Raw genomic sequence first — 14,610 nt, 5'->3', positions numbered from 1 at the left:
CACTCGTATCCAGCAATGGTGTGGTATCACCCAAGAGGCACCCAGGGTTAAGCTACAGCTGAAGGATAGCTCAGACCTACAACCTCATCCTGAACTAGCTCTTGGAAATACCCCAGCTGTGTGAGTATGAGTAACAGAATAGAAGAATTCAGGAAAAAGCCAAGGATCACTTTCATTTTTAAATATCTGTGAAAGTGTACCATGGGTCATATAGCTTAAGATGCCAATTTTTATATAGCATACAGCCTTGCAAATAACAGCATAATTTATCAGATCACGTAGTTTAAACCTTCCTTCCTTTCCCACAAATGATACACACTAGCACAACAAATAAAAACTACTTCCTTTATAATTCACCAGGCAAACTACTATAACCACTGTGTGCTTTTTAGGAAAAGACACTTCACGTCTTTGAGTCTCAGTTTAAATTGTGTTACAATGAGATAACCTTTAAGGAACTAAAATTTGATGGACTTTACTCTCTGAGCAAGTAAGGAACTCATCATTTGCAAAGGTAAAATTTCTTCATTTAACAAGTATCTGAGGGCCAGCCCTTGAGGCAGGTATGCAGGGGATCGGGTACAGAGCAGTGACTAAAACATAAAAAATTCCTACTCTTATTAAAACTTACATTCCGATCTGGAAAATAAACATAAAAACATGTCATTTTTTCAGGTCATGAAAAACACGGAAGAAAAATAAAATGAGGGTAAGAGGCACAGAGGGTGAGAAGATAGAGGGGTGGCTATTTCAGATAAGGACATCAGGAAAAAGGAAGTGCTAAGGCCCTGAGGAGACTCAGCTGACCTCAAGGAATAGCCAAGAACTCAGTGTGGCCAGAGCGGGTAAGGGAAAGGAGGATGGGTGATGGCAAAGAAAACCCAAGATTCAACGGACAAGACCCGAGAGGAAAAGCTTTAAACACGTCAGGCACAAGAGTCATGCTAATGAGGTGTCTGGCTTCTGCAGGGGTCCATTATTTTCCAAACACACAGGCAAAAAGGAAAGTCCACAACTGCAGTGTACCACTTATCTGGCTTGGAACTAAGCAAAATATGTGCTGCAGCTGTCCAAATTAGCATAAACGTCATAATGAAAACTGTTTTGGGAAGCCACGTGATTGCAGACCTGGAATCATTAAGATTTTCATTTCTTTTAACTCTGGTTAAGCTCCTGCAAATTTATCCTAAAGAAAGTAATATGAAAGAAAAATCATATACAAGGATATGTTAACAGAAGCATTATTTATCATAGCCTAAATGACCACTAGGCAAGTAAATCATGGTTCGACAATAAGTTAGGTTGCTTTTTTTTAAATATGAAAATTATGTAGAAACATGGGAGGAAGGAGAATAGAAAATTGTGTCTCTGCTATTATTACATCCCCACAACAAAATATATGAATAAAGACTGGAAGGAAACAGAAAAATGATGGTGGTTGGTTTTGTAGGGGAGGCAGGATTCTTCTTATTACTTATAAAACATTTGATCAATGCAAACCAGATTGCTTTGTTCTGGTTTTACTACTTCATTACAACATTAAGGCCTAGAATTAGGCTAACAATCGAAATAACAGTGATCACGTGCTTGACTTCCTTTAGCCTCCACAGCCAGACACACTCCCAGTCCTTCATTCACCCACATCTCCACTGCCATGTTCTCTTCTTCCTTCCGGTTCCTAACAAAATTTACTTGTTAACAGTTTTTCATTTTCTTCTATAAAGATGACCCTAGATGGATGTGATCTCTAGCCAGTCTCTTTCCCCAAAGTCCCTAAGCCACAATTCCAACTGCCCAATAGGAATTTCCTCTCAGATAAGAGATGAGGACGTACCAAATTCCACATGTCTTTAATCAAATTGTCACTACACCAAACTGGTGTTCTCTCTGTTGACTCGCCTGCATTCAGCAGTGCCATGATTCTCCCATTCAGTGGAAGGAATTTTAGCACAATCCTGCCATTAAATCTACCACCATCATCATCTACTCTGTCACTACAAACCACCGGTCCCTTTCTCTCCTCGTTGTAGTAATATCTCAATGCTTATATCTTGGCTTTTCCTGGTCCTTATTCCTTCTTATGAGCTTGATTACAGAAAACTCCTAAATGGTTTTACTGACCCTGCACAAAAAATCCAAAACCAAACAGAAAAACCCAACTTGTCCCTTACTTTACAAAAAAAAAAAAAAAAAGCCTTCCATATTTGGGCATGAAAGTAGTGTATGTGTATTTTCTCATTGAGTCCTCATAACGAACTAGAAGTAGACACTGTTACCATTTCCATTTTGTAGATTAAAAAAGAGATTAATGATGCTTAATAATCAGCCCAACGATACTTGTGGTGGTGGCAAGGAGTGGCACAGGAATTCAACCCAGGCAGCTACTCCAGAGCCTGGATCTTGATCACTGGTTACCTGGCCCAAGTTCTAGGCCTGGCAGTGAGGCTAATCCACCTTAATGAAAGCCTACCTTGAGCGTGCCTACCTCTGGGCCATTCTTACACCCGAATGAGAACAGTATGAGCGCAGTATTTAAGACACTTGGGCTCTGAGCTCAGCCTGTTCAAGCTCAAATCTCAGTTCTATCATTTAACACACGACCATGGACAAATTACCCTCCTCTAAATCTGCTTCTTCCTCTATAAAATGGGGAGCATAAGGGTGCCTACTTCTGGGAGCTGGAAAGATTAAATGAGATTAAGCATAGAAAATAGTTGTTCCCTGGATCAAAATAAGCCCTCAGTAAATGTTAGCCATACTAATTACCAGAATTCCAGGCCCCTGCAATTTCTGCCATTCTTTTCCTGCCTAGCTTTTAAGACCATGGTCCATAGTAATCTGTTCTAGGCAACCGTCCTCTGGCTGCCTAGAATAGTTCATTCATTTGTCATTAACCATCAATTAATCTGTATTTTAATAAAAAATAAGCATCATTCATAATACCTACTGTAAGCAGGGATTGTTTTAAACATGCCACGCAGATTTACTCATTTTAATCCTCATCACAACCTTATGAAGCAGGTACTATTATTATCCCTCTTTTGCAGGTGACAAAAATAAGGTACAGGAAGGCTAAACAGCATGCCTCAGGTCACACAACTCATAGGTGGGGGAGCCCAGCAAGTCTGTTTCCAGAACCCGTGCTCTTCACCATTACCTAATGTTTCACCATCTGTGTTTCCGTGTCTCCACTGGAAAACCGCAGCCTTCTCAACAACAAGAATGATGTCTTCTCTAGATCCCCCCACAGTCCAAACATAGCCTCTTCCACAGACTGATGTGCCAACAAATATTAGACAGTGACATTCCTCACGCTGCATGATCATTTGCACTAGGACCTAAGCTCTCTGTTTACATTTATTCTGTTCTCTTGCTATCCCTTTTCAACAAATATCTGCAGATTACCTGCATCCACGCTATTATAAACGTAATGATGTTGATTTATATTCTGTATGAATGGGAGCTTTGGTTCATGCCCTAAAATTTGGGAGACACTCTGTTTCAGGACTCATAATTTCAATGCTACTATTTCAGAACTAAAATGCATGAGAATGCAATCTTAGGAAACTGTTCCTCAATATTTTGATTAGAGTTGGATTCTTTTTATCATCAAGAACTAAATGCAGAAAACACAAAGCGAGATTGCTTCAATTTTATCCACAGCTATTTGAAAGTATTTTAAACTAATATTTCTAGTTGACCCAATTACATTCTCCCTCCATCCCAAAGACAAGCACCACACAAATGCCTTCACATCTACTCTCTTTGGGGGACTGGATCACTTTAGGGAAGGGAAAAAAAAATCCTACTTCTTCAAGGCTCTTTCTTCTGCATCATTTTCTCTTCCCTCATTAAGATTCCAACCACACTTCCTTCACTTCTTCAAAGGGACTCAAGTCCTTTTCATACTCAGTACTTCCCCCATGGTACTCCTCTGCTTTTTTAACTTGCTTCGCTACATTTTCTAGCTAACTCTTCAATTTCAGGTCTGTTTACCCTGTTTCCACGAAAATAAGACCTAGCCAGACAATCAGCTCTAATGCATCTTTTGGAGCAAAAATTAAGTAAGACCTGGGGTATTATATTGTATTGTATATTATAATTACATTACACTACATTATATTATATATTATACCCAGTCTTAAATTTTAGTAAAATAAGACCAGGTCTTATATTAATTTTTGCTCCAAAAGACACATTAAAGCTAATTGTCTGGCTAGGTCTCATTTTTGGGGAAACACGGTAACTACTGTTTTGTCAGAGAAGCTATTTCCATATCCCCAATCTAAACTGATACCTCCTTTTTAAACTCGCTCACTACACTCTATATTTTTCCTTTAGAGAACTATCACAGTTTGCAACTGTGTTTATTCCGTGACCATTTGACTATTTTCTTATCTCCTCCACAGGACCATAAGCTCATGAGGGCTGAGAACAAATCATGAAGACACACAATCTGACTTCCATGCCTTCTATGTCCTCAGTGGTATTGTGGAGAACACCAAGCAAGTACCTGCTTATGGCCCACAGATAGATTGATCCAGAGGTTTCTGCGTATCCGCGAATGGTTGGTCAAATGCCTCAGTGGCCCTTGTGCTGGAGAGAGCCCCAGTCTCCATCACCTCCCACTCTGTTGATCTAATAACAATTAAGGGGACAGCTGACGTGCCTGCCACTGTTTCTCTACGTGGATTTTAAGCCCTCCTTTGAAATGCTGATGGTTTTACAAACCCTATACCACATCTATATAGGTAAACCTGATACATGAATGAATGATTCTGTTTATTAGGGTACACTTTCTGAGAAAAAGGTCAAAGGGCTCAATAGTGGATGGTTCATGTTTTCCTCTCTACTTACACGGAAGCCTAAAATGTACGGTCAAAAAAACTGTACCTAATGGCCAACCTGAGGTGACCTAAAGAAAAGTACAATCGGAAAGAGGGGGATTACCAAGAAAGCACAAACTGGAATTAAAACCCAAGGATTGTAAGGAAAAGTATAAGCAGCACAAGAGGGCATTAGTAAGAAGGCACAAAATAGTTCAGGGTGAACTATTTAGATGTTCCCAACATTCAAAGCAGTGGGCACAGATTCTCAAAGTTAACTTCAATCTTGGAATACCACCAAATTTCTTTAGGTCCTCCCCAAATAGGTCAACCTTCAGACTTTAGCTAAGAGCAAAACACAACAGGAGTCAATAGCATAATAATTATTTCTCCCCCTTGACCCCGAGCACCAGAAAGGCAATCTGCTCTCTGAGGACGCCAGCCTGAGGACCACATTTAGGAGATCCAGATTCTCTTCTCGGCCTGGCTCTCAGTGGTTTACCTCAGCACTTAACCTCGGAGCCAAATAAAGGCAGCAGCTCTAATGTCCTACAGTTCTATATGGTGATGCTGTTACATAGGAGTGGTACCAAAAACCACGGCATTTACAGAGCTGCTAAACTCTGTACTGCTCAGACCTCTCTCCAATTTTCCTCTCTCCAATTTTCAGTTAACAAATTTCAGTAGGAAATTGTAAATGTGATATGTATACAGAACAGGCAGACAAGAAGAATGGTGGTCCAGAAACCATAAGGCGTAAGATATGACTAAGAGCAGTGAAAATATTTAGCTTGGAAAAGAGAAGACTTAAAGAGAATCTGACAGTCCTTTAAGTACCACCAGATAAATGTCACAATGATGACTTATTCTGTTTTACTTTAAAGGCCACAATTGACCAATGGGTAAAGACTGCAGGGAAGCATATGACTCAATAGAAGAACAAAATTTAATAATTAGCTAGGTCTGCAAATATACAGACTTCCTCTGAAATAAACTGCTTCCTTCGTCAAGGGATGTCACAGAAGCTAAATGAGCAATTCTCTGGGCTGTTTTAGAGCAGGAGTCAACAGACTTTCAGCAAAGAGATTTGAGGTCCACATATAGTCTCTGTTGTATAATACATATTCTGCTTTGTGTGTGTGTTTACAATCCTTAAAAATATAAAAACCATCCTTAGCTTGTAGGCCACACAAAAACATGTCGTTTGCCAATGCCTGTTCTGGAGGAATGCTGTCCAACGGACATATGCATCACATCTATAATTTTAAAATTTCCAATATCTAAATTTAAAAAGGTAAAAAGAAATAGGTGAGATTCATTTTCATATATTTTATTTAATCCAATATATCCAAAAATTATCATTTTAACATGTAAACTAAATTACTGAGGATGCAAGCCTGAGTAATTTTTAAAACCAAATCTTTACCATTTTTAAAACCAAATCTTTGAAATGCAGTGTGTATTTTACACTTGTAGCATATCTCACTCAATTTGAATTAGTCACATTTCAAGTGCTCACTGGCTACATGTGACTAGTGGCTATGATACTGGACAAAGCAGTTCTAGAGCCACTTGTGCATTCCATTGAAAAACAGAAGAGGCCAATCAATACTTCACTCTAAGGATTCAAATCAATGACGAGAAAATGGAATAGTCGATAAGTGACTGTTGGGACAATAAATAAATATAGAAAAATAAAGCTGAATCCTTTCTTGTGCCTTACTCCATTATAAATTCCAGACAGAAATGAGATGTCAATGTAAAAATGTAAAATAAATTCAAATGGCCAGTAAGGAGGGAAAAAAATGCCAAAAAAGATGCTATTTCAATCATCAGCTTTTCAAAGACTGAAAAAGAGCCGTATCCCCAGACCCTCAATAAAACTGAGTTTTGTAAATCAGGTACTATTAGTGGAAACATAAAATATGAATGACTTTTCTTAAGGGCAGCTTGACAATATTTATAAACATGTACCTCAGACTTCCGGAAATTCACACTAAGTGGTAATTATTATATTAAAAGAGCCAAAAGATGAAGGCATAAGAATATTCACTGAAGCATCATCCATGAGAGAAAACTGGAGGTAAATTAAGTTTCCATCATCAGTAGGACTGATTAAATAAAATAAGGTCATTAACTAATACAGGTTTCTTATAGAAAGGTATTGATACTGCTGGAGGGAAATTGCAGGTTATTAAACAGCATGTATAGTGCAATCCCATTTATGTAAAATTTAAAATTTCATGTAAATGTATTTACTCATAAAGAGGTATCAGAAGGTATTTTATAAAATGTATACAGTGATTATATCTGATAGAGGTAGATTTAGGATAATTTTCTTTGGACCTGATCATATGTACTTGTATGCTTATCTTCATTTTTACTTTTTATGATGATCCTCTGACACCTTTTATCCCAGAATAATTTTTACAACCTTCCCAGCTTTATTTTTTTTTCAACTGGCATTCTTAAAAATATATTTTATACCTGTCATTTTACAGAGTATGTTACATGAACCACATTGTGATGACCCATTCTCTCACTGAAATATCACTGTCTTGATTCACATGTGCAACAAGTACTTTTTGGAACATCTTTTTATACATATGACTTTACAGAGTGTATTACCTGCAGCAGAGTGTGGTGAACTCATTCCTTCACTGAAATGACACTACTCTGATTCAATGCATTATTAGCATTCTTAAAAATATGTTTTGAACACATGCCTTTATGTAGTGTCGTAGGCATCACAAAGTGGTAAATAAATCAGCATGATGATTTTTATCTTTTCTGGTTAATATAAAACTTTTTTGATTTTTATTTTTATTTATTTTATTTTTATTTTTATTGTTTTTAAAGAGGGCCCAGCTCACAGTGGCCCATGCAGGGATCGAACCAGCAACCTTGGTGTTATTAACACCACACTCTAACCAACTGAGCTAATCGGCTACCCCTAAAACTTGCTTTTTAACTTTAAGAATTTTTGGAGAGAATTAACAGAAGAACGTTCAAAGCAACCAAACAGCCCACTATTTAGTGACTTATTTTCATAGGCTATAAAGAGCGGGGAGAAGCACAGGCAACAAAGAAACTTAAGAAACCACACATCAAAGGGAGCCACTTGCCTTCCCTAGGTTAAGCTACAATTTGATTCCCGGAAAAGGCACTGGAAGGACGAGTATTTTGACTCCATGTTCTAGTGGTGAGTGATGTTACACAATAATACATATCAAAAAACAATTCCTTAGAGATGAAAGAGGTCCTTGAAACACATCTACAGAACACATCTACAAGAAGAAAACTTCCTCTTTAACCCAAAAACACTCTTCTATATAAATCTAGGAACAGACCCAGGGTTATTCTCACCAGAAAAAATCCCTAGATTCTGCAGAAGTGACAAACTATAAACAAAGTAATATATTTTCATGCCTTCAGAAATAATAAAAAAATACCTACCAAAAATAAGGGAAGCAAGGTCATATGAAGAGTTCTTTGCTAGTTTGCTCTCCACCCATAACCATGCTTAAAATACAGACATGGATAAAGGTAATTTCATGTAATATAATTCTTCAGTCACTAGGTTTTCCACGTTTGGGGTTTATAAGATCTGTAATACCACAGGGTTATGGGATACAAATAAAATTTGACTCTAATGTTTTTCTCTCCTATCGCTGACATTCCTCAAAACCCTTTCTCTGAAATAATGAAAAGTTAGCACAAGGCTCATTCACAACAGATTCACAGGTTCTCACTGTCAGTAAAATAGATGCCGTGAAACAATCAGTGTGCTTCTGGGGGAATAGTCTCCAAGTAGAAACAGTAAGGCACAAAAAAGGTGATCAATGTTAAAATGTTTTCTTAATTGGGGAAAAAAGTCAACAGCTATTTCAAGAGTTAAAAACCTGCCTATTATTGAATTATTGTACTAGCTCTCCAAAAGGCAGGCAGTGGAAACATTTTAAGTGCAGATAGTGGAGACATTTAAAGTGCATTACCTTTAGGAGGAAAATAAGACTTGCTTTCAGCTTTGTGAGGCCAGTCTACGACGAGAGGTCCAAACCTGCGAAAGCTGGCTGTGATCTCATCTACAAAACAAAAAAGAAATCTTAGCAAAAGGGAAAAAAAAATATTGCAAATGGAATAGCATAAAACATATCTTTTTATACAAAATATGTTTTGAGAGCTATTTTCTAAAGCATTTTTACAGAAGGTAAACTTATTGAGTGAAATACCATTGTTTGGGAGGTACATTTGGTTATTCACTTTCAACTGTGTAGAATGTGTTTCTAACTATAATTCATTTCCCTTCACTGCCAATAAACTTGATATAAAGAACATGGAAGAAAAGAAATCTAACATTAGCTAAGGTGACCTCTCTGTCAAGTAAAAAGGAAATTCTAAAAATAGGAATGGTCTCTGTTTCTCAGAAAAAGGCAGAAGTACACAAAATATTAAAAAATACGCTTTTACTTGTGTGAAATAATCTCTAAAATCTCTTATTTACCATAGATTCTTATTATTCATCTCTAAGATTATTTTAGAAATAGATATTCTTTCAGTTAGGAGTAGGGGAAATAAGGAGGTAATTCTATTTGGTGACAAGAAAAAGTTAAAAGCTTCTTCCTCCCATACTACACATCCTATAAAGAAAATATTTCAAAAGTTGTAGCTCAGTAAGTTTATCTTTTCCTTCTGACTTTTGACTCAAAGCAGGTTATAATGTGGCTCCTACCCAGGCTTAAATTGCCACTCTCTCAGCCATGATCAAAACTTTGTCTTACAAATAGTTCAGGGGCGGAGGGATGGTAGAAGAGGGGGAAGGGGGTCAAATACGGAAGGAGAACTGACTTTGGGTGGTGAACACACAATGTAATACATAGATAATGTATTACAGAATTGTACACTTGAAACCTATATAATTATCCTATCTATCGTCACCCCAATAGATTTTAATTAAAAAATAAATAAAACTTTAAAACAAAACGAAAAAACTTTGTCTTAAAGAAAAAATCCAATCAATAGATGAAATTAACACTAGTGCAAGAATAGTTTGGAGGAAAATGAGTCTCCAGCTGTGTACAGTTTTAAAGCAGTTAGTCTAGAATAAAACTATTTTTAGAGATTGTTTTTCTCTTATCATGAAAAAAGAAAATCATGATAAATTAGAGAAATGTCATAGCTAGAATTATGCTGGCAAAACAATTCTGTTTTAACAATATTTTTATAGCAGATCCAAGGCCTACTAGAACTGGAGTTGTTTTTTTCCCTATGTTAAATTAACTCTGTCACAATTTTGTTTCATTTGTCCATTCAAGAAATATTTATTGACAACCGACTACGTGCTGACTTTAGGCATAAAAGAAAAACTTACTTTTGGATTGGTAGTATCTCAAAAATGTTATTAAGAAAATTTCTAATTAGTTTTCGTTCCCTTAAAGACACGAGGGGGCTCTTCATTTAACAGGTACCTGTATTAAAATATGAGATGGTATGGTCTGATAGACATGAGCAAAAGCTCTGGAATCAGACTAATTTTGAGTTCCACTGCACCATTAGCTACATAAAATGGGACGAATTCTTTCTCTCTGATCCTCAGTTTCTGCATCTATAAAATGGAGTAGGATGTGACTTATAGGACAGCTATGGAAATTAAATGAGATATGGTAATGTAAAGTGCTTAGCACAATAATGGGCTTATAGTAAGAGTTTCATAAAGATTAGCTCTCATTATTATTTTAAAATGTATCCCCAAATGAATATTTAGGAAATGGGAAGATGTTGGGAGACTGCTGTGTATAAACACGTATAAACAAAAGACCTGCAGAATACAGTCTATTACTGATCCATCTAGTGAATATTTTCATCTCCTGCACACTAAGACCTGACATGTCCCCAAGCTGGTTTGGAGAGGAACGGCAGGGTCAGATCACACAAAGCACAAACCTGACCTTTATAAAGTCATTAATGAATGCATAGTACCTTCATCGATATCAGGAGGAAGACCTCCGACAAACACCTTTCTAGAGTAGCGTTCTACTCGTTCCCCGTTTTGACAGCGAGTGGGAGAACTTAAGCCAGATGACAAGGACTGGTCGCCGTGACTGTCGTCCAGGAAGGCATCTTCAAAGGGAAAGAGAGAAGACCGACCTGAAACAAATGTGGGAGTTTCCACAATTAAAATTATTTTCCTGGACAACAACTGCTTTATTAGGAGCCAAAGCACAGAGTAAAGCATACAAAAAAAAAAAAAAAAAAAAAGAATCCCGAGCTGGGACTTTTTCCATAGAATAAGCAGATTACCAGGTCTACACGTTTATAGCATCATTTTCGTGTAAAGGTATGCAAGCACAGATTGATACTCAGGAAGAAGCATTGCAGCTGTTTGTGGAGAAAAAGGAACCACTGTTGGTGGGAAAGCAGACTGGTGCAGCTGCTATGGAAGGCAGTGTGGAGGTTCCTCAAAAAATTAAGAATAGAATTACCATATGACCCAGCAATCCCTCTCCTGGGTATCTACCAAAAAAATCTGAAAACATTTATACATAAAGACACGTGTGCTCCAATGTTCATTGCAGCTTTGTTTACGGTGGCCAAGACATGGAAACAACCAAAATGTCCTTCGATAGATGAATGGATAAAGAAGTTGTGGTATATATACACAATGGAATACTATTCAGCGGTAAGAAAAGATGATATAGGAACATTTGTGACAACATGGATGGATCTTGAGAGTATAATGCTAAGCGAAATAAGTCAGACAGAAAAAGCAGAGAACCATATGATTTCACTGATATGTGGTATGTAAACCAAAAACAACAAAAGAACAAGACAAACAAATGAGAAACAAAAACTCATAGACACAGACAATAGTGGTTACCAGAGGGTAAGGGGGGAGGGGGGTGGGAGATGAGGGTAAGGGGGATCAAATATATGGTGATGGAAGGAGAACTGACTCTGGGTGGTGAACACACAATGGGATTTATAGATGATGTCATACAGAATTGTATACCTGAAATCTATGTAATTTTACTAACAATTGTCACCCCAATAAACTTTTTAAAAAAAATTGCAGCTGTTTTCACTGTTAAAAAAAAAAAATCACTACATTTTACTCATACAGTCCCCGTAACTGCTGCTAAGAGTATTCAGCAGTCATTTATCCTTCCCCCAGGCATATCTTAAAATAAATGGGAAAGTAATCTTTATTCACAGATTTTTATTTGCTCTTTATGGGACCTCAAAGGTTTGGTTCTAAAGATGGGCCCTGAGAGCCAAGGGAATATTACGTTTATGACAGAGGCTGATAAATTCTTTGATAGCTGGACTACAGATGACCAAGTTTTCCCTGCCATTCTGAGCTACTTCATAGAAAATAAACATCTGCAATAATAAAGCGGGGGCAAGTAAATGAAAACATACCAATTAAGATGTGAGAGAACAGATGTAGAAGTGGTTATGACATTTTCACCCTACGAATAATCTATGCCATATTTTATATTACTCAAAAAAATATTTTCATGTGAACTCTATAGCCAAATAAAGTTTGTAGAGCACATTAACTCCACATTACTATAAGAAAGACACTAGCAGTTAAGAGTCTGAATAAATGAAACATAACGATGCCATCTGGCATTATAAAATAAAATCTAAGTTTAAAAACAAATCTATTTCTTGTTTGAGTCAGTAAGTTCCTGGTAAAACTTTCCACTAGGTTCCAATCTATAAACGAACTGTCTTGAGCACTCTTCCTCTTGAAAAAAAGAAAAACTCTCCTCTAAAATAAATTCACACACTCGTCAAAAAAAGCACAGTGTCTTCCCCATTTAGTCTATCCTGTCTTTATTTCCCTGAAACCTGGGTTCTGCGTCACTACAGCCAACTCTCTGTAACCAAATATAAATAGCCATAGAAAAATACTGAACATTTATTTCTTTTACAAAAAAATAGCTACTAATATAACTCTGTTTATTTTATGAACAACCCAGGTGGTAGAAGAAAGGCACTATTTTGATGTTGGGAGTTAATAAATAAAAGGACCAAAGAATTTTTTGTTCAGCTCTTCCCAGCTTAGCTACAAAGACACAGAACAAAATTTGTCACCTCACGTCACCTAGCTTGTTTAGTCTGGCAGGAACAAACAATAGACAGTAAATTCTCATCTCTTGATGTCTGTTTTGATTATTGGGGGAAAAAATAGATCTGCAGCAACCATAGGCAAAACGAACTTCCCAAAAACATCCAGGGAAGTTCTCCCACGGCCGTTAAGTTTGTTTTTCACGCAGGCCACACTCAGTGAATTAATGTGCCTACTCTGTGACAGGCACATGCCTCAATCAGCATTTCCCACAGAATGTTCCTATCCCCACCTCTTACCCTTAACACTAGTAACATGAACTGCTCAGAAAACAAAACTGGTGTGGGGGAGGGAGAACTAAATAACACTGGAAAATACTGTACACTTTACACCCTTCTCAGAGATTAATAATCCACATTAGAATGCCAAAGGCTGGGGAAACTGCAGTAAACTTAATTAATCCAGCATTACCTGGAGTTAAGATAAAGAAATCTTTAACATACATAACTCAGTGGAAAACACTTGAAGAAATATTTATTCACATTCCAGGAACACCAAACAAATAAGACAGTTATTTGGAAGTCTATGACAAAGAAATCAAGTCTGGTAAGAGAGATAGACAAGCACATAATTATTATAAAACAGAGGGATAAATACTAAGAGAAGACCTCACCAAGTGACACAAAAGCACAATTTACTGCCCTATGGGAGATGGGGGCAAAAAGACCTTTACAGTGATTTTATAGGAGGGCAATTTTGAGAAGAATCTTGTGGAAGTGGGAGTTTCTAAAGTAAAGAACAAGAATCCACAGGAAAAGAACTTTCAAAACAGCTTTTAATCTTTCCCTCCAAAATTGCCCCTCTAGCACTCTCTGCATTCTCAATAAAAATGACTATTACCCATGTTCAATCCAGAAATCAAGGCGTCATCCGTGGCATCTCCATTTTTTCACACTCCACGTCTAATCCCTCTCTCACTAAGTCCTACCAATTCAAGCTACAAAACAATTCTTCAGTCCAGTCAGTTCTCTTCATGTTCGGTCCTAACACCCTGGTCCAGATCACCATCAACTCTCCCATGAACTAACACTCTAATGAGTCTATAGATACAATAGCCTGTTTCATCAACTGATTTCTACCTTGTATCCCATAATGCTTTTGCCACAGACAACCAAAGTCACCATTTTCAAATATTAATCTGAACATGTAACCACACTCCTCACCCTTTTTTTTTTTTTTAAGATTTTATGGGGGGGGGGGAACAGGACTTTATTGGGGAACAGTGTGTACTTCCAGGACTTTTTTCCAAGTCAAGTTGTTGTCCTTTCAGTCTTAGTTGTGGAGGGCGCAGCTCAGCTCCAGGTCCAGTTGCCGTTGCTAGTTGCAGGGGGTGCAGCCCACCATCCCTTGCGGGAGTTGAACCAGCAACCTTGTGGTTGAGAGGACGCGCTCCAACCAACTGAACCATCGGGGAGCTCAGCGGCAGCTCAGCTAAAGGTGCCGTGTTCAATCTTAGTTGCAGGGGGCGCTACCCACCATCCCTTGTGGGACTCGAGGAATCGAACCGGCAACTTTGTGGTTGAGAGCCCACGCTACAGCCAACTGAGCCATCCGGGAGGCAGCTCAGCTCAAGGTGCCGTGTTCAATCTTAGTTGCAGGTGGTGGAGCCCACCATCCCTTGCAGGAGTGGAGGAGTTGAACTGGCAGCCT

The 14,610-nt window shown here is 37.8% G+C and overlaps 1 protein-coding gene across 13 annotated transcripts in view; it reads right to left on the bottom strand.

Annotated features, from left to right (window-relative positions):
- Positions 1-14,610, bottom strand: part of CPEB3 (cytoplasmic polyadenylation element binding protein 3) — a 173,177-nt gene that overhangs the window by 59,645 nt on the left and 98,922 nt on the right. For 10 of the 13 annotated variants that reach the window (XM_074339396.1, XM_074339394.1, XM_019739331.2 and 7 more), the window contains 2 exons: positions 10,806-10,973; positions 8,822-8,911 (listed from right to left, as the gene is read on the bottom strand). In XM_074339396.1, the coding sequence (XP_074195497.1) occupies positions 8,822-8,911; positions 10,806-10,973 (258 nt within the window). The remainder of the gene's footprint in view (positions 1-8,821; positions 8,912-10,805; positions 10,974-14,610) is intronic. The other 3 variants (XM_019739362.2, XM_074339390.1, XM_074339392.1) reach the window with 1 other exon arrangement.

Source organism: Rhinolophus sinicus, linkage group LG07 (assembly GCF_036562045.2).
Source record: "Rhinolophus sinicus isolate RSC01 linkage group LG07, ASM3656204v1, whole genome shotgun sequence".
NCBI lineage: Eukaryota > Metazoa > Chordata > Mammalia > Chiroptera > Rhinolophidae > Rhinolophus > Rhinolophus sinicus.
The sequence above is the reverse complement of the archived record's forward strand: the minus strand, read 5'-3'. Positions and strand labels throughout refer to the sequence as shown.